Source organism: Tetrahymena thermophila (assembly GCF_000189635.1).
Source record: "Tetrahymena thermophila SB210 genomic scaffold scf_8253880, whole genome shotgun sequence".
Taxonomy (NCBI): Eukaryota; Ciliophora; class Oligohymenophorea; order Hymenostomatida; family Tetrahymenidae; genus Tetrahymena; species Tetrahymena thermophila.
In genome coordinates this window covers 50,184-77,586 of record NW_002475955.1, presented here as the reverse complement: position 1 = coordinate 77,586, position 27,403 = coordinate 50,184, and the positions used below count along the sequence as shown (strand labels likewise).

The 27,403-nt window shown below is 23.4% G+C and overlaps 7 protein-coding genes across 7 annotated transcripts; 3 read left to right on the top strand and 4 right to left on the bottom strand. All coding sequences in view use genetic code 6, as the record gives it.

The window, feature by feature from the left end:
• Positions 1-1,290: 1,290 nt before the first annotated feature.
• Positions 1,291-3,435, top strand: TTHERM_01055630 (eukaryotic aspartyl protease; the record flags this gene model as incomplete). The annotated part of the gene is made up of 1 exon (XM_001027529.1): positions 1,291-3,435. The coding sequence occupies one exon, from the start codon at positions 1,291-1,293 to the stop codon at positions 3,433-3,435; it is 2,145 nt and encodes a 714-aa protein (XP_001027529.1).
• Positions 3,436-4,819: 1,384 nt separating this feature from the next.
• On the top strand, positions 4,820-6,049 carry TTHERM_01055610 (U-box protein; the record flags this gene model as incomplete). Its single annotated transcript, XM_001027527.2, has 8 exons — positions 4,820-4,909; positions 4,977-5,051; positions 5,107-5,254; positions 5,305-5,447; positions 5,515-5,574; positions 5,631-5,699; positions 5,746-5,930; positions 5,992-6,049. The coding sequence occupies 8 exons, from the start codon at positions 4,820-4,822 to the stop codon at positions 6,047-6,049; spliced, it is 828 nt and encodes a 275-aa protein (XP_001027527.2).
• Positions 6,050-7,290: 1,241 nt separating this feature from the next.
• TTHERM_01055600 (Ndc1 protein) lies at positions 7,291-8,732 on the bottom strand (the record flags this gene model as incomplete). The annotated part of the gene is made up of 3 exons (XM_001027526.3): positions 7,291-7,549; positions 7,611-7,938; positions 8,120-8,732. 3 exons carry the CDS (start codon positions 8,730-8,732, stop codon positions 7,291-7,293), a joined length of 1,200 nt encoding a protein of 399 aa, XP_001027526.3.
• A 1,831-nt stretch (positions 8,733-10,563) lies between these two features.
• TTHERM_01055590 (kelch motif protein) lies at positions 10,564-13,802 on the bottom strand (the record flags this gene model as incomplete). The annotated part of the gene is made up of 5 exons (XM_001027525.2): positions 10,564-10,719; positions 10,775-10,974; positions 11,040-11,700; positions 11,783-12,917; positions 13,033-13,802. The coding sequence occupies 5 exons, from the start codon at positions 13,800-13,802 to the stop codon at positions 10,564-10,566; spliced, it is 2,922 nt and encodes a 973-aa protein (XP_001027525.2).
• Positions 13,803-14,592: 790 nt separating this feature from the next.
• Positions 14,593-16,779, bottom strand: TTHERM_001055589 (kelch motif protein; the record flags this gene model as incomplete). Its single annotated transcript, XM_012800961.1, has 1 exon — positions 14,593-16,779. One exon carries the CDS (start codon positions 16,777-16,779, stop codon positions 14,593-14,595), a length of 2,187 nt encoding a protein of 728 aa, XP_012656415.1.
• A 1,446-nt stretch (positions 16,780-18,225) lies between these two features.
• On the bottom strand, positions 18,226-21,247 carry TTHERM_01055580 (rab-GTPase-TBC domain protein; the record flags this gene model as incomplete). The annotated part of the gene is made up of 6 exons (XM_001027524.2): positions 18,226-19,493; positions 19,551-19,665; positions 19,734-20,126; positions 20,181-20,297; positions 20,375-20,479; positions 20,678-21,247. The coding sequence occupies 6 exons, from the start codon at positions 21,245-21,247 to the stop codon at positions 18,226-18,228; spliced, it is 2,568 nt and encodes an 855-aa protein (XP_001027524.2).
• A 2,201-nt stretch (positions 21,248-23,448) lies between these two features.
• On the top strand, positions 23,449-26,999 carry TTHERM_01055570 (serine/threonine-protein phosphatase PP1; the record flags this gene model as incomplete). The annotated part of the gene is made up of 11 exons (XM_001027523.2): positions 23,449-23,545; positions 23,780-23,884; positions 24,041-24,101; positions 24,341-24,473; positions 24,593-24,677; positions 24,745-24,872; positions 24,938-25,177; positions 26,104-26,479; positions 26,603-26,669; positions 26,736-26,833; positions 26,893-26,999. The coding sequence occupies 11 exons, from the start codon at positions 23,449-23,451 to the stop codon at positions 26,997-26,999; spliced, it is 1,497 nt and encodes a 498-aa protein (XP_001027523.2).
• Positions 27,000-27,403: the final 404 nt, after the last annotated feature.

Below are 27,403 nucleotides of genomic sequence, written 5' to 3'. Positions count from 1 at the left end.
AAAATTATTATGAAGTAATAAGTAAGTAAGTAAATAAGTAAATATCTTGGCAATTTATTAACATAAATAAGTAAATGAATCCAAGATTGTAATAAAAATAAAATAACAGTTTAATAATTGTTATTTTAATTTATATCTATAACTAAATCTATTTTGATATTTCTTGTATTGTTTATTTTTTGTTCAAATTAATTTTAAACTTTATTAATCATCTCAATCAATTATTTTATATTTATTTCTTGTTAGGAGATAATTTCCAAATTTTTGAAATCTAAGTAATTAAATAAATAAATAATCAATCAATTATTTTTTACTAATAAATTTTAATACAACTTAATTTAAATACTTTAAATTTTAAAATTCATTTATGCAAAATTTATCAAAATCAAGTAAAGATAGAAGCATCTTTTCAAATTATTTTTAACAGAAAATATCAGTTCAAAATAATTCAATATTCCACTTTAAAATGTTGTACGCATAAACGAAACCTATAATTTTCAGATAGACTAAAGTGTATTTTACTATTATAAATCACTTCGATTTTATTTAATAAAAAGCAAATTATTTTTTAACATATATAAAATCAGATTAAAGCAAATTAATTCTATATATATCTTCAAATATCTAAAGCGATTTAATTCAAATGATGCACTTTATGTTGTTATTTACTACATGTTTATTAGATTTTATTTATGGAATTTTTTTATTTAGATTAAATTTTATAAAAGTCATACTTTTTTTTCTTACTTTCTTTATCAAAAGATATGTATTTAATTATTTGTTTACCTACCTACCTAACTAACTAAATAACTATTTTTCAATTTACTTTAATTTCTACTTTTCCAATGCATGAAAAAGATATGAAGATCTTTCTAAATTCATCAAAAACATTTCTTAATAAATTATTTATTTATTTATCAATTTATCTGAAGGCTTTTATAATTTTAAAGTAAAATGATCGAATATTTGATATTAAGATTATTTCATTCTCATATTAATTACTTGACTTTATGAATATTTAATTCACATATAAATTGCTTGACTTTTTGATTATTTAATTCATTGATTATTTGATTACGCGTAAATAATAATCAAGCAAGCAAGCAAATAATCAAGCTAATTAGCCCATCAATGAATTAAGATTCAAATGATTTTGAAAGAAAAAGAAAATTATGAATAATTAATTAATTTAATCAATCAGCCTTTGTTAAAATATTTGGTGAAAATCAAATTATTAAAAATTAATCATAAAAATTTTTAAGATTTCAAAAAAAACTTTTAAAAAGAAAAATGCAAAAGATATCTAAAATAGCAATTGGTTCTTTAGTTCTTTTTTTAATACTAGCAGCATTAGTTGAAGCAAAAGCAAAGACTAATAAGAATATAAAATTAGAGTTGAAGAGAAACGTTTTAAACGCATGGTAAAAGAATACTAGTAATGCTTATGCTAATGACTTTTGTTTTAGTCCTAAGCATAGTCGTCCATCTCGCCCACTTATTTTCAATACTGAAATGCCAAGTAATTGTTCTTAGTCAAAGGTTGCTCGTATTTCATAAGAATGTGTATTTAAAAATCTTGCTTACAACGCTAGATTTTACTATGATAAGGATGAAAGCTCCAATACAACTTCAATTAAAGATGTTAAGAAACTCGAAGCTTCATAGGACTTCTTTGAACTTGCTATAGATTTGACTTCTCCTTGGTCATGGGTGAAGAGTCCTGTTTGCCAAACTTGCGACCGTAAAGGAAAAAATTGTAAACAAAACTAGTGCTTGTACAAAAATAATTCAACAAAATCCTCACATGTCAGCAAAGTATTCTCTTCTACCAATCTTAAAGTGATTGAAAAGTGCGGTGAAATTGATTAATATGCCGAAGGAATGAGTGTTGTAGGCTAGTTCATAACTCCCGAAAAATTGCGTATTAAAGATACTACTCAATTTATCAGCAAACCTAAACTTCTTTGGGCTCATGCTTTGTCTGGATAGCACTTCCTCTTGGCTGACGGTGTTCTAGGTTTAGGAGCCGATGAAAATGAGAATGCTATCACAATCCAAAATTTAAATTAGTAGAAAGGTAATTAAAAGAGCTAAGAAAACTTTAGAGAAGATGATTCTCCAAAAGATGATTACTACGAAGATGAAGATGACGAAGAAGAAGAAGAAGAAGATGATAACAATGAAGAAGATGTATAGTAAGATAAGAATAATAACAATAAGAATTAAGCTTAAAACAAAGATACCCAATAGACAACATCATCTAAAAGAGTTTATGAAATCTATGAACCTGAGATGAATATGATTGAACCTATAGTAAAGCAATACAAACAAGTATAGAATAAAACTTTCTCTCTTTATATTGCAGACGACGATCAATTAACCTACCAACTCATTATAGGAGATATTATGCAGTAGTATATATATAAACCAGAAAGCAACCAAATTTAATATTTGCGTTCTTTATCCAACGCAGAGCTAGTAGATTAATACGGATTGTGGGTTGTCTACGTATCTAAAATTCGTATTGCTAAGCAATCTGAAGAGCTCAAGAACAAGAAGAAAAATAAAGAATAGCCCACCGATTCTGATTCTGAATCTACTGATGGTCTTTTGCCTATCAATTCAGTCAACATAAATAATCCCGTTGGAATCTTATCACTTACTACTACTGCAATAGTGCTTCCTGAGAAAGATTTGGTACCTATCTTGAATGCTTTCTAAAATGAATTTGGAATTAAATGCTCCATATCTAAGGAATACTTGTTCTTTGTTGTTTGTGAAGAAATTTCTGCTAACAAAGAAGAGTTGAATGACATGGCTATGATCATAGAAATCGGACAAGTTTTCATTGTTCACCTTTAAGTCAACCCTGCTGATTTGATCTTAGACTGTGTTAAAGTAAATAAAAGTAGAAAGGATTCTAAATTAAAATGCTAAATGAATCTCTAGCAATCTTATGACAACAAAATTATCCTCGGAGAAGCTGCACTTCGTAACTAATATATGGTTTTTGACTAAAAAGAAAGTTTGATTGGATTTGCTCCTGCCAAAAATAAATTCAACTCTTCTTCCTTTATCAAGAGAATTGGCCACTTGTTCAATAAAATTGAATAAGTTATTGAATAGGACATCTCATATATCGTAGCATTCCTTGTTCTCATAATATTGAGTGCTGCTGCTTTCTTAGTATTTCGTCATGGTAAGACTATTTTTGCCCTATTCCAAGGTAAAAGAGTCATTGTTGTAGACGATAAGAACGACAGAATCCAACTTTCCTAACATGCCCATGAAACTATGGATGAATCTGCAATCCGTGAGCTTCAAGAAATGTCTTAATAAATGGAGGATTAAGGAATATAAAATCATGATTTCAATGCCTAATAAGCTGAGCATCCAAATGATGTTCTTAAGCCTGTTGATCTCGAAGATCTTTGAAAAAACCAATTGATATTTAAACAAATAGCAACTAGATATCTTCATGTTATCTATTTGTTATACGTGCAATTAATTTAAAAACCTTACATTTTTAAACTAATTATTATTTATATACAATTCATAAATTTGTATTGTATATTTGTTATCTCCTCATTAAATTAATTATTCATTTTTTCAATTTTAACCTTGACTTAAAAACTATTTTTTCTTTCTCTCTCTTTAAATAAATATTTTTGTAAAATTCATTGATTTATAGATATTTTTAAGATCAAAATATTAAATTAAATTAATTTATTTTAAATGTTTATCAAAATAATTTTCTGTGTGAGAATATTTCTCTTAAAAGTTAAAATTTTTAATTAAATTAAACTAAGAATATTTTTATTGATTTATAGTCAACTTTAATTGATTTAATTTATAATAAATAGATATTAAATAAAAAAATTTAATTTAAAATCTACATTCAAAATCTATTATATTTTCTATATAAAAAAATTTTACAATAATTACATTCGAATTTTATAAATTTTAAATTTTAATAGAAACAATTTTTCGATTTTAATCTTGTCTAAAAACTATTTTTTCTTTCTCTCAAAATATTTTGTAAAATTTAATAATTTTTGAAACTTTTAAGATTAAAACACTAATATAATTTATAATATCTATCAAAATAATTTTCCTTGCTGTGAGAATATTTTTCTTAAAAATTAATTTAATTAAATTAAACTAAGTATATTTTTATTAATTTATTGCTTTTAAGTTAATTTCTTTAAATAAATATTAAATAAAAAATTTAATTTAAAATCTATACTCAAAATCTTTTATATTTTCTAAAAAAATAAGTTTAAAATAACTACATTCAATCTTATCATATTTAAAGCAATTCAATAGCTTTTTAAATACAAAAATTAAAATTCATTTGTAAAATTTTAAATAAACATCATGAAATAAATAATTTATTTATTTAGAGTATAGTTTCATAAAAGTTTATTTTATTTTTAAAAATTAAAGAGCAAATCTACCAAAAATCGTTTTAATTAAATTATTTAATTTTTATTAATTGTAAGTTTCAAATAAAATTTTTTCTCTCTAATAAAAAAAATAAATTAAAGATTTTATTGACTCAATAACAAATTAGTGAGAAATTTTATTGAAATGTCAAAATTTATATTTTGTTAAAGTAAAAAAAATATTTTTAAAGAAAGAAAATTTTACATATTTTTAACATTCTTTTTTGATTTAATTTGAGTTTATCAAAAATTAACGAGTTGGACTTATCATTTTTGATATCAGCAAAAAAAGCAATTAATTATTGATATTTTATTCAAGTATTATTAATAAATTCTCTTTTTTCAATTATTTATCAAATAAAATATTTTCGAAGATGGTAAGTTAGGAATGGAGCGATAAGGGGAAAGTTGCATTCCTCAGTAAGGATTATATTGAAGCTCTTAATTGTTACAACAAGGCTATCGTGAGTTGAATTTATTCTTCTAAAGCATAGCTAAAACATTTATTAATATTTATAATCAATACATTAGGAATTAGATGGTACTAAATCTGTTTATTTTTCTAATAGAGCAAGAGTTTATAAGCTTCTAGGAGATTTAGATAAAGTATTTTAAAATCTACTTTGTTTTATCAGATTATTTGAGATTTAATGATAATTAGGGTTTAAAAGATGCTGAAAAATCTACTGAACTTGATGTATAAAATATAAAAGGACATTTGTTGATTGGTTAAATAATTGCATAAATGTGCTAGAAAAATCATTAATATTTATCAAAGTTAGATACCTGCATTACCAGATTAACTAAAGGTATTTTTAAATTAATTTTATTTTGTTTAAAATGTAAATAATTTCATTAGCATTGACTTTATGCGCAGGACAAAAGATGCAGAAAAATGAAAAATATCTGTAAGACAATATTAGAAGAGCAAAAAAGTTGAAATGGTTTATAGAATAAAAGTAGTAATAGGAATAAGATTAAAAAATAATATAATACTTAATAGTAATTTTTAATTTTATAATGTGATTATTATAATAAAAATAATGATTTAACAAACATATAACGATAGAGTAAAGTTGAAAGTCAATTAGATGAATCAGAGGAAACAAAAAAGAAATAAGTCTTACTTGTAATCCAATTAATTTAAAAAATTTGTTAATTAGAACAATTATATTATTTAAAAAGCTAAAGGAAACTTTGATTGAAGAGGAGAACAGAAAAATACCTGAGTATTACCTTTGTAAGCTAACAAATGTAAATTATTTATATAAAAAAAATTTTTTATTAATGATTTGTTTAGAAAATATTATAAGATCCTGTAACAACAAAGTATTGTAATACTTACGAAAAAAAGGAGCTAGAGGATTATTTTAAAACAGTAAAATCTATTAGAGATCCATAAAACTAGCAACTTTTATAAAATCCTATCACAGACATTCTACCTAACATCAATCTCAAAAAAGCAATCGAAGAATTTATTGATTTGTAAATTTGCTATATATATTTCTAAAACAAAAAACATATTTAAACTAAAATAAAAAATTAGAAATCCTTGGGCATTTGAGTTTAAAGAGAATGAAACAATTTAAGATATGACATTTTGAATTTGTTATTTTTTATTCTTATATATAAATTAACTAATGATCAAGTTTATCTTATTTGTATGTATATCACTCTATTTATGCTTTAGAGTTTTTAACTTCATCTATAAAAAGTTATTTTTTATAATTTAAAATAAAAATACAATATGTTTATTTATAAAAGACTTAGTTAAATATTAACTGTCTGTCTGTTTTTTATTAATTTATTAGCTTATATTTTTATTATTTTTTACTTGAAAAAATAGTACAATCATTAATTGATGAGCAGGATAATTAATTGAATACAATACAAATTATACATTTTTATTGTTTATTTTGAAAAAATATATTGTTTGTCTAATAAGAAGTATATCATGAAGCTGTTTAATTTATAAAACAATTGAAATAATAAAAAAGCTATTGAATAAAATATTAATATTATTATTACTCACTATTGTATTAACACCCATTTTTAAAAACATAAAATTTTAAAATTCAACTTTTTTATTAAAGTTTTATTTTTTCATGTGCATTTATATGAAAAATTACTGTAGATAAGCAATTAAATAATCTAAATAGAATTTTTAAGTTTTAGGAATAAATTATTTGTTAGTGCCTTTATTTTTTTTATTTTTACTTCTTACAAAATCTATTTAAAACTCTTTTTAAGTCATTTTAATGAATAAAAATAAAAAAAAGGGTAATTAAAACTTGACTTCTTAAAAATAGTTTTATGAAATTTTTAATTTTAAATTTATAAATTATATAACTAGGTTTATTGATATTTAATATCATAGAAGAATTAGAAAGAAATCATAAATTTTAATTTTAAAATAAATTTAAAAAATATAAATTTCATTAGAAAAATATCTTTAAAAAGTAAAAGTGAATAGATTAATAAATTACTCACTTACTGATTTTATATGATTTATCCATTCAATATTTGTAGAATTTTGCTTAAACAATAATTAGAGCTTAGAGATTTTATTTGATTTATTTCTTAAAATGTAGATGTTTTTTAGAGAGAATACATATATAAAAGATAGTATATCTATCTTAACATAAAGTAGTAAAATAAAGATTTTATTTTATAAAATAACTTAAATTGATATTTGAAATATTGAAACAGAATAAGAATATTGTTTAGTCAAAAAAGTGTTATAATTAAAATACAAACATAAAGTGAGTATTAAACAGTATCATTTTTATTATATTTTTGACTATATTTGCATGAGTTAAAGCATTCATTCATTCAATAAAATAACTCAGAAACCGAGCTTCTTTTGAACGAAGGATTTTCTTGAACAGCTTTCACACTTAGCGACCTTCTTGAAGTTGCTGTTCATCTTGAATTGCTTGATCTTCATTTGCATGAAGTTACCTCTTTGAGTGTCTCTTTGGGCATCGTAAGATTGCTTGAAGTCATCGAAAGCATCAACATTATCAGTACCGTAGTCACCGAAGATATCAGCTTATTCGTGGACGAAGTTTTCTAACTTTTGGAGTAAAGCCAATTCGTCGTTTCTATTTTAAGTAATAAAACGTTAACATATGTTTACTTGAAAATCATTTAAATATTTATTACCTGGCGGCAGTGGCGTTTTAGTATTCAGTGTCGAAAGCTTGGCACATATCAACAGCGTAAGCGAGGGCATCAGAGTTTCTAACCTTCTTAGCATTGGCTTGGCTGGCAATACTGTTTTCGTTTTAGACGCAGTTTTCTAAGCTGGAAATGTAGTCGTTCAAAGAGCTGATGGTGGCATCGAGGGTGGCCAAGACAGCGTTGTATTCATTGACGGTGTCGTTGTAAACTTAGACAGCGTTGTTTTCAACTTCGGTGGCGTGGTCAAGAGCAGCTTAGAGGTCTTATTCTAATTATTCGAATAAAGCCTAAAGTTGATCAATAGCATCACCTATATTATTGAATAAATAATTAATTAATTTTCATGTTTGAAGCCATTAATTTTTAAAAGAAGTAAATTATTCAAATCAAATGGAATATTATTAATTTATTTGCTATTTGTAGTTGAATGTAAGATTAATTTAATCTGCCATTTATGGCTTGGATAAATGTAAAAAAAATGTAATTATTACGGCCAACTCCGTGTTAGAAGTCAGGTTGAGAGAGTAAGACGGTGAGGATAGCAGTGAAGGAGTTAACCTTGTTAGCCTTGACCATCTAGAGGAACATCTTGTTGATGTGGTTGGAGAATTAGACGAAGGAAACAGTTTGGGAAGCGAAGTCACTCAAGATGGGGTAAGCACCTTGGACGGCATCGATGGCAGGTTGGAGTTGGTTGTTGACCAAATCTTCGTAAGCATTGTGTTCAGCAAGTCTTTAAGAAGCCAAACCAGCAAGGATTTATTAGATGCTGGAGACGTAGTTGTTAGCCTTTTCCAAATCAGCTTGGGAAGCAGTCAAAGCATTTTGGCATCTTCCGGCAGCAGCGTTAGCAGCGTCAAAAGCATTTTGGGCATCGTTGATTTCGTTTTGTCTGAATTAGAATTCTTGGGCGCATTCAGCATCTTATTCTTGGGCTAATTCGTCGTGAGCTTATTATTCCTTTCTGATAGCTCCTTCCATTTGGTTGAGTTGGTCAATCAAAGCATCAGCAGCATTTTCACTGGGGTCAAGAGCGCTGACTTATTGGGTTGAGGCGGCGAAGCCGAGAGCAATAATAGCTAAGAAAACTAAGGCCTTGTTCATTTCCTTTATGTTTTACGTTTTTATTTATTTTTTTGTATTTTGTATTTAATTATTATTAACAAAATTCTTTGTTTTTTTCTTTTTATTTCAATTCTTTGAATGAAGCTCTTTCTTTCTTTATTTATTTTTCAATTATTTCTCCTTATTTCCCATACAAATATTAATTAAATCAACCAACTTTCTATTAAAAACAAACAAGGAAAATAGTTATCTAAATTAAAAATTTCAGTTTTTGCTTTTTTCCTTTGCTTAACACTTCCAACAAATAGGTGTTTTTTCTTAAAATCTATTTATTTATACAAGGCATTTTTTATATAAAATTAAAAACGGTTAACCCCATTCATTAACAAATTTTCTTTGATATCTTTGTTATTAAATAAATCAAGGTTTAGTAGCATCAAACGAATAATATTGATTGATTGATTAAATAAGTATATACTTTTTTTACAATATTTTAACAAATAAAAAATTAAGAAACGTTATTTGCCTCAAGCCCAAGCAAATTATCTTAATAAGGCATATATATTTCTGAGCATCAAGAGAATGACTTTGTGATTTCAACAAAATCAATGCATTTGCGCCAATTTTTTAATATTTTTAATATAAAAAATGATAAAAATATAAAAAACAATAACAACTCATTATTGATATGAGTAAAAATTGTCATTTTAATTAAAATATATTTAAATTTAAGTGAAATAAATAAGAAATACTATAAAAAGTTATCCAAACTGATAAAGCACTTTTTTGAGCAAAAATAGTCATATCTCAAACAGATTAAATATGAAACGAAATAAATATTAGAATAAAGAAAGAATTGTTGATTTTGATTGTTTATATTCTTCATTAATATTTTAAAAGTATCCTTTAAAATTTAAGATACATAAATAATTAGCTTTTTTAATGAACGAATGAAAAAATCCATAATTTTAATTAGACTATTTGCTAATTAATATGAGTGATAAAACACTAAAATTTTTTCTTAAATAAATTAGATTATACCTTTTAAATATTATATTAATTCTTTAATAATTAATAAATATTAAAATAATATTCGTGAATAAAATATTTCCAATAAAATTTTAATTTTATTTATTTATTTTCTATCAAAGATTTAAAATTATTTTTATAAATAATTTATATTTTATTTTATTAGTTTTTCTATTTTTTTCATAAAAATTCTAAAAATAATTAAAATATTTTTTTATTTTAATTTTAGAATAACTAGTTTACTTAGTTCTTATGAGTATATTAATAGTTTAATTATTTTAAATTATTTTCAAATTGTTGTGAATTTTGTCTAATATATTTATGAAGAGATAAACTTACAATTTTTTTACAAAAACAACAAATACACTTAATGAATTCCTTTTATTTATCAAGTATTCTAACATGAATAAATTTTTTATCAAATAATTAATGAATAAAATTTATTTGAAATAAAATGTTTTTTTATAGATTATTATATTTTTTTTATATTTTATTTTAGGCTGATTTTTATTAAAATACTTTATGTTTTTTTAATTCAAAACTTATTCAGCTAAATAGTTAATATCAGGATATTATTTAAACCTCTTAAATTTCTTTTTGATTTAAATAATATCAATCAATTCGATATAATTTGATGTAAAATAATTAAAAAAACAAAGGTAATATTTAGTTGTTTAAATTCAATTCAAAATTATAGGAAACAATACAAATTAAACCAAAATTTAACAACAAAGTAAGAAATAATAAAATTAATATTTTACATATTTTTACAAGCTTATTTAATTATTTTATAATTTTATTTTTTAAATATAAATTTTATTATTAATTTAGAGGTTTTGTTTCATTTTTATTCATTTAGTTTTGGTTGTTTTTTAATTGAAGGCTGGAACTTGTTTATTGAGTCGTCACCTTTCCTTTTTAAGGAAGAGCAAGCATCTTTAATTATTTTTTTTATTTTAGTTTAAAATATCTCATCTAAAAACTGATTTTCTATTTACTTTAATTATAAAAATTTTATATCAAATTTAATTAAAAATGAATATTAAAATTACATTATATACTATATTTGGTTTTAAGAAGTCTTATAGAACTAGAGTACCATGAACATTATAAATTGTTTTTTTATCAATGTATTTGTTGTATATTTTTAAAAAACTAGGAAATCCAACTTATGTTTCTGAACCAAATCTGAATACAAATTTATTATCATAATAAGCTAAGCAGCCATTTAGCGCTTTGTTTGAATCCTCATCTTTTAATATAATTAAATTAAAATTTAAAAAAAATTTTTTTCAGTTGTTTAATTAAATTTACTACTTGTATTATCGGGGTTTTATGTAAATAGCTGAAGATCACCTATTTGCTCTAAGTACTGTTGGTTATCATTATTTTCAATTTTCAAAAGCGAGGGTATAGTTTAAAGGGAAGACACATAGCTTTAAAACTCAATTTTTTCATCATTTAAAAATAACTCCTTTGTTTAATTGGGGTTGTAGTAAAAGTATTTTGCAAATTATTTAAATGAATAATCTATTGTTTGATTCAGAGACTTGATTTCATTTGGATCAATAAATGAAGGAGTATTAAGGACCAAATCATTAACCGAAGATTGATATACAATTTCGTTCTTTTCTTGTTAATTTGAAGATGAATAATCAGATTTTAAATCAGAGATTCTACTTAGATTTCTTATCCTGATTGAAAAACCTTAAGTAATATCGTTTTCTTCTTTATGGAAATCGACATATTATTTATCAACTAATTTATCAATTATTGCTTTCATTTATTCTCCATCTTGTGAGACAAATTTTTTATTTTATTCATCATAGCTATAATAGAAGGATTCAATCATGTTTTGTTCGACATTCTCAACTGCTTCATTACTTTGCTTATTGCTAAAATTGATAACACCTATACTATATGTATTTAAATGTCTCGATTGTAAAATAATTTATTCTCCTAATCTGCATCCTGCAATCTATTTCATAAATAAATAAATATAGAACATTATAATAATATTTTAAAATTAATATAAAAAACTATTTTTTTTTAGAAATTACTTTGATTTAATTAGAAAACTCTGAAATTGTTATTAACCTATCATTTTCTTTCATATAGGGCTCTCTGTCTTTATTGAACCTGTCATACTCTAAGAATCTTGTATGTGAAAAAGAATAAACGTATTTTAAAAAATCCTTAGAGTTAGCTCCTTATTTATTTTAGTATAAAAGGAGGGAAGAATCTGTGTTATCTTTAAACTCAATATAAACTTAATCATTCAACGAAAACAAGAAGTTGAATAGTAGAGCAATCGCTTAAAATGGAGAGGAAATCATGTTTGCTAAACTTTTTAAAAAATCAATAGAGAGATACTTAAATTTCATAGCAAGCTAGGAATTGGTATAAGGTAATTTTATTAAGCTATCTTCGGTATAGCGCCAGCATTCTTGTGGATTTTTATTCTAAATTACATTCTATGAATTTTCTATATCATGAAAAGAAAGTGCCTAAGAAGGTAAATGCGCTTAACGAGCTTGTTAAAAAAATAAATCTCTTTGTCTTTTATCAAAAAGCATGTCATTTTTCAGAATATGTCCATTTAATGTAAGTCCACAAATTGAATCACACATCGAACACTAACTTCTTTCTTCAACTAAAAATTATTTGGAATCATCTCTCAAGTGAAGGACCATAATATCTTCTAGCAGAATATTTTAATTTTACATTCCACCATATACAATTATTTTATCTTTGTAGCAGGAAGCAGAAAAACCAAATCTTCCCCTAAATTATACTCCCTTTTAGCATTTTGCTTTGATTTCATGCCAGAAATTCATCCTAGTATCGTATACCCATATATCATTAAGTATAAGCATGTTGTTTGGGTCTTATTCGCCCTGCTCTCCTCCTATTATAAAAATATAACGATTTTGGAATGCAACAGCTGAGTGTGATGATCTCTTTGAAGGAACAAACTCGCTTTTAGTTTTAATTTCTTCTACATTCAATGAAGGATTTTTTTTAATATTTTCGATTTTCAATCTATGTAAATCATTGTAATACTCTTCATTATATCCCTATCCTCCGAATAAATAAATATTATCATCAATAACACAAACAGACTAACTTTCTCTGACAGGCATTCTGATTGTACCTATATTTTTAGAAGTCTTGTTCTTTGTATCTATAACATACCTTGTATATATAAATATTAATTAAATCTCAATTATTCAATCATAAGGTTGGTTAAATATGCTATTTGGTAAAATCTTTATTTTAATTTATAGTAGATGATATAGTATTTATTTACACGTCCTAATAGATCTGCTCGATCTCTGAGTTGAATCCTCCAATAATGACTAAATATCTATCTTAAAGAACTGCTGAGGCATGACCTTCTCTTGGAGAAGGGATTTCGCCTTTAATAAGAGATGATGGGTTTAACCATTCATTTTTCTATAAATCAAAAGTCCAAAATTCATTAAAAAGAAGCTCAGAATTAGATCCTCCAAACACCCACATTTTATTATTTATCACATTGGCTGTGTGAGAATCTCTTGAATCTGGAATCACGTCAGTAGTGTATTCTACTTTATTCCATTCATAAGTCTCGCAATCTAAGCGAAATATTTGCATAGTCTTAGAACAGTCTTGCTATTTGCCACAGCCTCCATAAACATATAAATACTTTTCGTAGACAACTGAAGTGTGTCCCCATCTTTTTGTTGGATAAACACTCGCTTTCTTTTTTTAACCTGTTTTGTTAAGCCATATTGAATTTTCAAAAATTGGTGTATTGATATTCTCTATTGGGTTTTTCTCAGAAGATGGATAAACAACTTAAGGATCTATATAAACTATATTGCTTGCAGTATTTAAATGGCTTTCTTGATTGGTCTAATTTTACCCATCTGAGTTATTTTGAAGAACATTGCTTGATTTTTATATATCTTATTCTTCAGATGAATATATTTATCTATCCTTTTTTGCAGAATTTTCATTTGAATGGGTTCCTTTTTATTTACTAGCTGAAGATGCTGACTCATTCACTGAAGTTCCTTTTTTTTTCTATTACGACATTGAAAAAATAACTTAAATTCTATCTTTATTTGCTTGGCTTTTTTAATCCTAGTAACTAACTAACTAAATAACTTACTAATAATAATTGTTTTTGTTTTTAAATCTTTTGTAGCAATAATAAAATTAGATTTTAAACAATAGAAAAATATTATTATAAGATATAATTTATTGATTTTTTTACTTGCAAAATAAATCAAGATCTTCACTTTTATTTTTAATAAAGAAATAATTAACACCATTCTTAGTTTAATTGCTCATTTTTAATATCATTCTAAAAGCGCCAAAATAAAAATCTCTACTTTCTACTTCATATATTTTTATTCATCTATCTTATAACTAAATTCTTTCTTACTCCAAAAAACTCACTTATCCACTTTATAGCTTTAAAATGATCTTCTTTTCTCTAAAAATATTTTCTGAATGTGTATGCTCTTTTTTAAGAAAAATGTATTGATCTCAATTTAAAACATAAATTGCTAACCTAAAAAAATAACTAATTAAATAACAAATTTTAATAACTAACAAACTAACCTGCTTAATTTTGAGAGTTTAAACATATCTTTTAATATTAACATTAAAATTGACTAAAATTTCTTTATTAAGTTATGCTGAATTAAAATTATATTATTTTTGATAAAACGCTGTTTAATTAAAAAAATAATTCATTTCTAATTAATTAAGATTTGCTTTAAATTGTTAATTTGCATTTAATAACAAAATATTGAATCCAATATAAATGATGGAAATTACAAAAATAGAAAACATATTCTTACAAAAAAATATAATAAAATCATTAAAATATTTTGCTCTAAAGATTTAAAGCTTTTTGTATTAAATCTTTTTCCATGACTAGTTTTGCAAATTCATAAGACTAGATGTACTCTTCAAAATATGTGTGAATAACAAAGCTTACGAGCAAATTTTAATTTCTATTTTTTAACACAAATAAAGCTTTATAAAGCTCATCATTTTGCATATCACTAAATTAATTTTTGTATTTTTCCCTTAGTTCGTTTTTTAATTCAATGCAATTTAATCCCATGCATATTCCTATGTCTTTGTCTTCAATATTTATTTTTTTTGAGGAATAAATTCTTTAAAGGTCAATAGGCTAGTTTTGATTCAGCTGCTTAGCTTGTTTGAAAGCTATTTAAAGAATTTGTTAGTCTTTTAAGTAAGAACTACTACTTTGGTAACTTTGTAAATCTTTGAGTTGATTTTCATCAAAGGGCTTCGAAATTAAATTTATAAACATTAAAAAACAAATAATATCTTTATCATTTGCTTCTAATTCCTATGTATATTTCTCAAATCCTTAAATCTATTTTCTTAAAAGTTATTACATTTTAATGAAATTCTATTAAATTTAATTCTTAACAATTTCATCATTTGTTATTGACTTATATAATAATTCTGTCAAAGTTTGAGAATGAGAACATATTTTATTTTTATGATTAAAATAAGAAAAAATTCCAAATCCAACAATACCACTAAGAGTAAATAGACTTAGTACTAAAGCTAAAGTTCCAACTCCTATCATCATAATTATTCCAGCAGCCACCATAGAATCAGCCGTCATTAATGCTCCTGCAGATGAACCCAAAAATAATATAGAAAATAATAATTTGCTTCTAACCACTTCACCTTCTAATTTAATTTTATCTACATATTTTTCATATTATCGAATTTCATCAGGTTTAATAGAATCTAATGTGAGGTATTAATTTATAATTTTATTTTACTGTTCATCATTTAGTTTTGTTCCTCTTTAAAGCATCTCTTTAAATGCCTCCTCAAAACTTTTATACCACTTTTAATAATAATATTCAAATTTTTGTTAAGCATACCCCTATTAATAGCTTTGAAAAGAAATATTGAATAGCTCATAAATAGTTTAAGAAATGTAGCTTTTACCAACACGGTCATTAATCTTTTTAAAGCGATTTTAATAATCGCTTAAAAAATCTTATTTTATAAATTTCATTATTTCAGAATATTCTTATTTGAGTTATAATTACTTGTCAATTAGCTCAATGAATATTTCTATGCTACAAGTGTTCATTTACGCTTCAATTATTTAAAAGCAACTTATTAAAATTTCTTTGAAGCTCTTGCAAGTTTAACTTCTTTTAAAGCTTTGGCAAGTTTTTTAAGTTGTAGTATACTTAGCTAGTTTACAATAATAGCTGAGATTTTTTATCTTTTATTAAAATTCTCTAAACTCATTATCTTTTATTATTCTATTTTAATTATACTTAAATTATTCTAATCTATAAACTTTCTGTATAAATTAATATTTATTTTTTATATCTTCAACGTCTTAACCATTCCAATTATTAAGTATTTCAACAAAATTACTATGAGTATAATTTTCTTCACCGATATTTATTAATTTTAAAATATTTTCAAATCCTTTTTCTAATCTAATGGTTTTATGTACATACAACAGACAAGTAGATAATTTTGAGATTAAGCAAATCATCTTTCTCATATTCTGGTGATAAATGTTATCATTTGAATAATCAAAACCTTCACAATCAAAAAAGACAACAATTTCATCTTTTTCAAATTTTTACTCTTTTTAAATTTTAAAGAAATAGTATTTAATTCCTATTGTTTAGCTATCAGTTGATGTTCCTATAGGAAATATCTCTGTACAAACTTGTTTATTTTAGTATTCTTATATTAAAAAGTTCATAATCAAAGACTTACCGACTCCAGTTGAGCCAATAGCCATAATTAGTTTAATCTTACATTCTGAGTTTTCATCTAAGAACTTAAGGAACCCTGAGTTTTCTAATTACTGAGCCTAATTTCCATCTCCAATTTATAAGGTAGCAAAAACTCCATCAGAATGCAAAGTACATAGGTTTTTTTATTAATTTTAAATATCTTTTTTAATAATAACGTATTCTGGACCCCTGTTATTATTTTCTAAGTTTTACCTTAGAACTGTTGTAAAAAAAAATAATTCCATTCTAAATTGAAAAAAAAAAATTTACTTTAAAAAATCTAATTAAATAAATAAAATATTAATATTTTAGTTCAGCATAAAATTTAAACAGTACTTATAAGTTATCTCAAACTTTTGTTTTCTCTTCTCTTAATTAAACGATTTTTAATCAATAGTGGCAGAAAATTGAATGTCAATAAAAAATGCTGTCTTATTCCCCTCTTTAAGTAATCTAATTTTTATGTTTTTAGTACATAAACTTACTTATAGAATAAAAAATAATTTGAATAAATTAAAATAGACAATAGTAAAAGTATACTTTTTTATTTTCATATTCTAAATTAAATAATATTCTAAAATAATATGATATTCTAAATTAAATAATATTCTAAAATAATATGATATTCTAAATTAAATAATATTCTAAAATAATATTATATTCTAAAATCAACTTTTTTATTCTAATATTCTAAAATCAACTTTTTTATTCTAATATTCTAAAATCATCTATTTTTTATTCTAATATTCTAAAATCATCTATTTTTTATTCTAATATTCTAAAATCATCGATAGCTACTCAATTTTTATTTATTATTTTAAAAGGGCTATAAATATTTCATTTTTCATCATGATAATTATTTTAATAGTAATTAGTGTGAGAATCGTTAATAAAACCTTTTTAATATTAGAGAGTATAAATATTTTCTTTGTTTATGATTACTTATTGGGTTAGTTAAGCACTATCTAAATTAATTTACAATCGATATTCTAATAATTAATTATAATAAGTTAAATTTTTTTTTAAAACACTTTTTTTAATTAGTAGGTACTAAATTAAAATATTTTATTTTTTGTAAGTTTATTTTAGCTGAGTTTTCTTCAAAATAAAAAATTTCTATGTATTCAAAATTTGATCTTTTAATAAATTGATTTACCATTAAAAAATTAATTTATCTTTTTAATTATCGACTTAAAGCTTTATTTAAATTTAAAAGCTGAAAGAATTATGAATTTTTATAATTTATTTATGTTTTTAAATATTTCAGAATGATATTTTTTATGTTTAACAAGTAATAAATAATTTTATTAGAATAAATAAAATTTCTTACAAATTCAATAAAATTAAATTCATAAGTTTTTATTTAGGACAGACTTATTAATACATTTAAATATACATACTGAAACTTCAAATCTTTATCTAAACTTTTAGTATATTCTTTTTAGATAAGGAAAGAAAAATAAAATACATAATAATTAAATATATTTACATATAAAGTACATGTGATATCATATAAATACATATTTTAATTAGGCTTAATATAGTAATTTATTATAAACAAAACTTAGAAAATTGGTTTTTTGAATGATTTATTTATTTATTGAATTAATTCGTTTATTTGTTATTTATTTAAAATTAAGATTATTTGATTTATCTGATATTATTTTATTAATTTGTTCTCTTTTTTTTCTTCAGTATTTCAAAATTTTTTATTCGACTCCATTATTTACAACTTTGATGCAATTTTAAGTATAGGCAGGAAGTTAAATAGTAAATTTATCGTTTTTATCTTTTTTTAGCAGTATAAAAGTACTTCTCTCTCTAACTTATAAAGGTGAATTGTCAGGCTAATCTTATTCTTGGTTTTATTATATTATCCCAGTTTCATACTAATTAAACTATTCATTTATGTTTTAATCGATTTGCTCAACTACCTAAGATTATTTAATTTACCCTTCATCATGTAGCGTTATACTTTTTCTTCTCTTGGGACTTTAGTCTTTTTACTACTAATTCTTGCTAAACATATAAGTAAAATCTCCATCTTTATCCTCCTCTTCTTCTTCATTACCATCTAGTTCATCCTCATTTTAATGATAACTTATGTAATTTTAATGATATAAAGTGAATTCTTTCTTCCTCTGTTATTACTGATTGGGTTCACCATTGGATACACTTGAATGTGTTTTACTTTTTTCTCTATGAGGATTAATAATTATAGATGAAGTTTATTAAAATACAGGAAAAGGATCTGTACCTACATCTAAAGATGATTCTTATTGAAGATTGATTTAGCTTTCACTTTCAATTAAATTTACTTTTTTTAATGATAAAAACTATGGAGACCTAAATTAAGATTTTTCTTTATTTTTAGGTGATAGAGATGGTCTTAAAATGCTACTATTTTATCTATAATCAATAACTTAGCACATATGATAGTATCTTCCTACAAGTAAATCATCTAAATCATCTATGATTATTTATTATTCAAAATCTGCTTACCCTTATATGTATTTAACAGCTTATTATTAAGCCATTTATTATTACATTTGTTAATCTTATTAACCTTAATTTTATAAAATCAATTGATTCCGTCTTACTTAATTGTGATGATAATTAAAATCAGCCTATGATTTAGCAGCACTAAAATAATCTGAATCAGTGACTTGAATATTATTAGCAGTTTTATAAATAAAATAAGAAAAGCTTCTTTTTAAATTCTTAATTGTTTATTAAACATGAATACAAATTGGAGACTTTAAATCGCATTATTCATTAATTTAGCTAAAACCTAGTTAACTTTTTTTATTCCCATTAATTTCTAGTCTTTAAACTTCACTATATGTGTTTAATGCTATCATAAAAGCTCTTTTATTTATGTAACACTTATCGTATTCGTTTTAAAATTCTATTTCATTGTCATATTATTTTATTTAATCGATAATTTAGTGAATGCTACCTAATTAAAATTTATAATTACTTTCATTATTTTAATTAAACTAAATATGTAATTTACCTGAGTCATCTGCCTGAATCAGCTATGTCTTAAATATATTTAAAAATGTTATAACGCTCTTAAAGAGTGCTCTTTACCCTTGTAGAATTAAATTTATCCATATTTAGATGGTTATCTGTTTAAGATAGAATTGTTTAATTTTAGCCATAAATGAATGAATGAATAAATAAATAAATAAATTACTTAAGGTTTTATCTAATTAGTGAAGAGAGTGAATAATTCACTGAATGGGAAGGATAACTTTTGAACGTGATTTTTCTTCAGTTTTTCATAAAGATCTGAGAACTCTATTTTAAGATATTCTTCAAGCATATTAAAGTAATAAACAAAAAATTCTTCGTTGTTGTACATTTCCAACGACAAAAAAGACTCAAGTAATTGAATAAATATCCAAAAAGCTTCTTCCTCATTACCATCTGTTATATATTTTAAAATAAAAACTCCAATATAATTCATTCCTTAACAATAGTGTATGTATGGGTTCCTAATTGCAATAGCACAAAGTATATTATCAAGAGATTTCTCATAAATAGCTTTTTGATCACTTTGCAAACTTCCAAAGCTTCTACAAACATCCTTTATATAATTTTATTAAATGAAATCAGTTCTTCAAATTATTTTTAAATTTACGAGCTTTATTTTATCAAAGTATTTTAGAGGATAATGACTTTTTTATTTGAGCAAGGCTTGATAATATCCTTTATTTTGCAGCATTATTACTTATGCATTTGTCCCTACTAGAAATAACTATTTTTTGGTATTTTATTTTAATTTGTCCAAATTAATTTTAAATAATGTAATTTTATAAATAAATAATTAAATACTTATCGGTAGTGGTGAGGGTGTATCAACTTACGTTCTAGAGCTATCTTAAGATCTCTTTTTATAGAACTATTTATATGTTGATTTAGCATAGCTTAGCTGAGAAACTGTATTTACAAATATAAAAGAGTGGTTAATAACTAAATAGTTTTTTTTTTGTAGCTGAAAATTGAAATGAGAAAGGAAAATTCATTTTTTTATACTTTAAAAACTCATAATTTAATTTAGATAAATGGATGGATTGATGGATGAATATCAATTATCAATGTTTGTTAAATAAATTTTGTAATAAATTAAAATAATACTTAATCTAATCCCAACTTATCCAATTACGATACACGAGTTTCTTACTGCTGCTATAGCTTTATGATAGATGCGATCACATAAGGTGATAACACCTAAGGATTGGAATTCCTTTACTAAGGTTAGACTGAAGCAGACATTTCGTTATTGTTATTGCCATTTTGAACCTTTATGGGCTCAGGCATTACTTTGTTACTATGCTTTTTTGGAGTCGGTGTAGGAGATCCGTTCTACTACTGTTTTTTCTTGTAATTTCTATACTGAGTTGGGTTTAATGATCTTTAGCTGAATTCAAAAAGTTTATCCTCTTCAAACAATTAGCTGCATTTCTTCTTATCTAATGAAAGTTTGATGATATCAGGAGGATTAACCTTTTTCGGACTTGACTTCAGCAACGATGAAATTGTAGGCTTCTTTTTTTTATTTCTTTCATAATTTTTAACAATATCACCAAAAATCAATCCTTATTGATCGATTTCTTAATCTTCAATTTAAGATAGTGGAGAACTGCCATCTTCATTAGAGAATTGAGTTTTCTTTTTCTCAGTAATCCTCTGAATTTAAAAGCTCATTCAGACAATAAACTAAATAAGCAAAAGAACTAAATAAATACTTAAATAAAACCTATTTATTAGCAAATATAATTGTTTGTGAACAGCCTAAATACCAATAGTGTTTTAGCTAATTAATATATTTTATCAAACTTTGTATCCTATTTTAAGATCAAATTTGTTTTTAAAATCTGTAAACCTGCTTGAATCTATTCCTATAAAAATCTATCTATGCTACCTACTTAATAGGAACAATATGTCCAAAAATATTTTATAAGCGTTAAGCTGTTTGGAAGCAACAACCGCAAAAATAAATGGAAAGTTGAGTTTGATAAAGTTCGCGTTTGTTTTGTTTTAATTAATTAATGTATAGTATAATAGTATATATTTTCTAAAGCTATTTTGTTGCTTGCTCTTTTGCTAATTAGTTTTTAAGGTTAGAAAATAATAGTATTATGCTTTGTTTTCCCTTGAGATAATAACATAATATTACTACATATAAGGCAAGTATTTATTTTTATAACACAATCTATCTATTCATCCCAATTAAATACTAACCACTTCAGATTTTTATTATGCACAACTCTAATTTTAAATAACAAAGACTGACATTCAATATGAATAATAAAATATTTGAATATCTTTGATTCTCAATTATATTTAATTTACATCTTTTCTTAGCCTCATATCTCCTTTTTAACTTTAAAGTAAATAAATTTCACACTCTTTATAATATAGTTGAACTGAAATTTAACTTTTCGCTTTTAGCTGTTGCTTTTCTAAATTTATTAAACAATATTTTTATTTTAAGTTTAAGTTATCTATCTGCATACAATATGAAATACACTTATATACTTAGTCATAAAGGTGTAATTTTAACTTAAATTTTATTCTGACATTACCTATTCTTTTTAATTTCATTTTAATTTGGTAAAATAATTTATGTCTGTTGTTCTTAACAAGTAATTTGTAAAAAATAAAATGAAATTTTTAAATTCATAATTAAACTAAAACTTTTAATTATAAAATCTTAATTTTATTATTTTTTGTATTCCGATTTTAATTTAAACTTTTTTGCCAAACAAATAAATTAATTGAAACCTTTTTATTAAACAAATAAATAATAAAAATAAATTCAATCCTTTTAATTTAAAAAACAAATAAATAAAAATGAATTTAATCCTCTGAGAAACTTTAGAAAATAATAAGAAACCTTCTTTATTTTTTTTTAGTTCTATTTAAGATGACCCTTTAATAATAGCAAGAACTTCTAACTTTGATTAAAGAAATTTAAATTTAGCTAAATTTAAATCATTCGTTATTTCTTTATCTATTGTAAAATAAATAAATATTTATTTAAATTATGCGAAGATAAATTTAATAAAATTGAAATAATTAATTAGAAGATTCTAATATTGCGTTTTTGAAAATATTGTCAACTTGAAAAAGTTCTTCCAACATTTATAATTAGGAAATTGTTTTCAGTAACCACATTGGCAAAGCTTTTTATTTATATTTCTCAAATAATTGTAACATGTTTATAGATGATTTTATTTACTGTTGTGTTGATTTATTAAAAATTTAATAGCAACTGTGATATTATTATGAAATATTTCATATTTGCTTTATTTTTTAAGGATTTTATGTACAAATAACTCATAAATTTTGCTTTGATAATTTGCTGGTAATAAAAGGTCAAATATTATAAAGAATGCTTAAACACTTAATGAAAAGTTAAAAATTATCTGAAGTAATGTTATCAGTGAAAATTAAATATAAATAAATATACATGCTTAATTAATTAATTAGCTACTGCTCAATTTATAAAATAAATCAAACGATCAATTAATTGAAAATAAATAGTTAGTGAAAGCGAAAGGTAAAAAAAAACTTGAATTATGAAAAGAATTGATAAAATATGTTATTTTAATTAAAAATATATATTTAAGGAGAAATAGTTATTTAAAAATAAAATTGATTTAAACTTGTTTAGTGAATGAATGAATGTAGCGAATAAGGAATTTTACGAATAAATAAATAAGTAAAATAAACACATATATGTATATACATATATATGCAGAATGATTTATCATGCGCCACAGCTATTAATTTTGTAAAAGCTTTAATAGTAAAGATAAAAAATAAATAAAAAAATAATAAAGCTCAAAATTATTAATTAATTAATTTAATTTATAGTATCAAACAAATCAAGTATTCAAGCAATGGAATTATTAAATGACCCATAGAACGATCGTAAAGTCAAGAATGTTAAACCTCCTCCTCATAGACCTCTTTCCAAGGAGTTGATGTGGGGAAAAAGTAGAATTAATTCATTCTTAGGTTTTAAATCGCTTTTACCAACAATTTTTAATTAGTTAGAATCTGATTTCTCAACATTAAAAAAGGAAAATCAAATAAAGTTTTCAGAAATCATCGCTAATTTATTAAAAATTGTCTTTGAGATATGATTTTAAGCCACATTTCAATCTCAAATTTTTACATTTTACTTTTTGTTTTTCCATATTTCTAAATTTAAACATTTTAAAAATTTAGATGGGAAGCCCGATTGGAAACTGATTCGAGATCATTTGTAGAAAGAAGGAAGAGTAAGTAAAGAAAATCTTATAAAGTTAATTGATGACTGCAACAGAATATTAAGTATGAATTTCTTTTTAATATAATTGCTTTGTTGTGACGATTTGTATACTGAAAGGAGTTTTTTCTCCATTTCTATTTTACTAACAATCACTCACTCACTTAATGAAATGTCATATTAACGTTGTAATGTTTTTCTTACTTTCATTTATAAATTAGAAAATGAACCAAACTTGATTGTCTTGCAAGATCCCCTTACAGTCGTTGGAGATATTCATGGGTAAGCCATTCTATTTAATAATATAAATAAGATTAGACTTAAATTTATCAATAAATGTTTAAAATATCCCTTTTTACAACAACTTAAAAGCATCTGAAATGAATAGCAAAAGATTAATTGTAAAATTGCTTCTATAAAAAAGTCTAAAAATAATTAATTATTAGCAAATAGCTTCAATTTATATTCAAAGAAATATCGCAAGAAAATTATTTTAATTATTATTTTTTTGTATATTTAAGGCAATTTTATGATCTTCTTAAAATTCTCGAAGTTGGAGGAAGTCCTGAAAATACAAAATATCTCTTCTTAGGAGATTTTGTTGATAGAGGATCATTCTCAATAGAAGTCCTCATCCTACTCTATTCAATAAAAGTATATAGTTTATTTATCTTACTTCGAAATGCAATATTGATTTGTTAGATACTTTTTTTATTCTTTCTTTCTAACTTATTAGCGCTTTTTCAAAAAATTTATATTTAAATATTTAATAGATAAATTTCCCAGAAACCGTTTATTTCTTAAGAGGTAATCATGAATGCAGATAGATGACTACCTTCTTTAACTTTAGAGATGAATGTAATAAAAATAGCATTAATTTTATATAGGAAGCCTTATTAAATAAAACTGCTTTTAATAAATTTAGGTAAGTACAAATTTGATTAAGAATTATATGAAATTGTAATGGATTCCTTTGACTTAATGCCTTTATCGTGTATTATAAACGGCAAATTCTTAGCCCTTCATGGTGGAATTTCTCCTGAACTTAAAGCAGTAATCAATTATTAAGATAAGCAAAAACCACAGTGCAAACAACAATTATATTATAAAATTAATAGCTTGATGATATTAAGAGAGTAGATAGATTTAAAGAGCCTCCAAGATAAGGAATTTTCTGCGATTTGCTCTGGAGTGACCCAGTTGATAATGATGACGGTTTATGCGAAACCCCTTATAGAGTAAATGATGTTAGAGGATGTTCATATTTTTATGGTAATGATGCAGTCCGTAAATTTTTAGATGATAACTAGTTAATTTCAGTGATAAGAGCACATGAAGCCTAAATAGATGGATATAAAGTAATTAATATAGCAAAAAATTTTAACTTACTTACTGAATTGAATGAACAAAAAAAATATTGAATCAGCAAAACAAACATAATTTGTTAATTTACAATTTTCTAAGAAAACAAGCATACATTAGATTTAAATAACAAAAATTATTTAAAAGTTTAAGTAAAACGAAGTAGTTTAATAGCTTTGCTTGCATTCATCATAAATTTAATCAAAATATTTTAAATATTTAAATTTTATTTAATATCTCAAATTTTATTAATAAACTTTTTAAATATTCACAATTGATTGATAAATAAAAAAATGAAAGAAAGGTTTACTTTTACCTTGATAACAAATTAATTAAATTTAAAAAACAAACACATTTTATTAATTTATGATTTTCTAAGATAAAAAGCATAAATTAGATTTAAATAAAATAAATTATTCAAAAATTTAAGTAAAATGAAGTAGTTTAATAGTTTTGCTTGCATTCATCATAAATTTAATAAAAATATTTAAATTCGTTTAAATATCTCAAAATTTATTAATAAACTTTTTAAATATTCACAATTGATTGATAAATAAAAAAATGAATGAATGGTTAACATTTTATCTTGATTATAAATTAATTAAATTTAAAAAACAAACACATTTTATTAATTTACGATTTTCTAAGATAAAAAACATAAATTAGATTTAAATAACATAAATTATTCAAAAGTTTAAGTAAAATGAAGCTTTGCTTGCATTCATCATAAATTTAATCAAAATATTTTAAATATTTAAATTCGTTTAAATATCTTAAACTTTATTGACAAATTTTTAAATATTCACAAACAATTGATTGATAAATAAAAAAATGAATGAAAGGTTAACTTACTTTTTACCTTGACGACAATAATTTAATTAAATTTAAAATTAACATAAAAAATTTTTAAATTAACAAAAAGATGCATAGATGGAATGGAAGCGAATTTCCTGTAGTAATAACAATTTTTAGTGCTCCAAATTATTGCGATGTTTATAACAATAAAGGTGCTGTAATTAAGTTTGAAAATAACACTTTAAATATTTAATAATACAATTATACATAACATCCTTATTTGCTCCCACACTTCATGGATATTTTTACTTGGAGTATTCCATTTGTCTCAGAAAAAATTTCTGAAATGCTTTATCATGTAATTAAGCCAAGTGGGGAAGATTTCTCTGATGACGATGATCTCGATGAAAATGACCATAAATAAATCTTAAAGGTGACTGGTAGTAATGTTTTAGGCTCTCAAACAAGTATTGGTACTGACTCTTAAAATAAGCTCTCAGAAAGTAATTTATTTATTTTGTTAATTTATATTTGTTTTTTTTTATTTTGTGTATTTTAGAATTATCTTCATAACTCCTTCTAATTTGACTAAAAGATTAAAATAATTTTTTATTAATCTAAAATAGAAGCTTAAATATTAAGGAATAAAATAAAATTTGTTTCTAAAATGGTAAAACTCTAAAAGACACTAAGGTAATATTAATTCAAAGAATAATGTTAATTTAAGCTAAATCTATTTATTTCTTAAAATTATCATAGAGAAGAAAGCGAAACAATCCTTTAACTTAAGGGTTAATGTCCAGATAAGAGAATACCTAAAGGCCTCCTATCATCAGGAGTAAGTGCTATAAAAGACAGTAATTTAATATTTTGAAGTGTTATGAATATTAAACTTTACTTTCTATTTTAAAAAAAGCTTTAGAATAATTTAAAACAGCATAAAAAGCAGACAGGGTGAATGATAAAAGGCCAGAATTCGGCCCTTATGTTAAGTATAAAGAATCTATGAAGCCTTTAAAATGAAAGCTAAGATAGATTTTTAAAAGAAGAAATGAGTTAGTTATAGTATATAGTAAAACTGTTAAAAGTTAGTTAAATAAGTAAAAATAAAATAAACAAATGAATAAGTTCATGCAAACAAAAAACAAACAAATATATTTACATAAACAAATCAATAAATAATTCATTATTCAGAACTGATAACATAGAGAATTAAAAGATGCATTGTCTAATTAATTAACTCCTCTCTATGTAACATTAATAAATCTATAAATAATAATAATAAATATTTAACTAATCTCCTACTATCTTCCTTCTCTCAAACCCATAATTTTTTCAGCAAGCTATCAAATAATACTAAGCGATAGTATTAATTCCACCCTTTCATACAATATAAAATCATAAATACCTACCTACCTATCTCTATA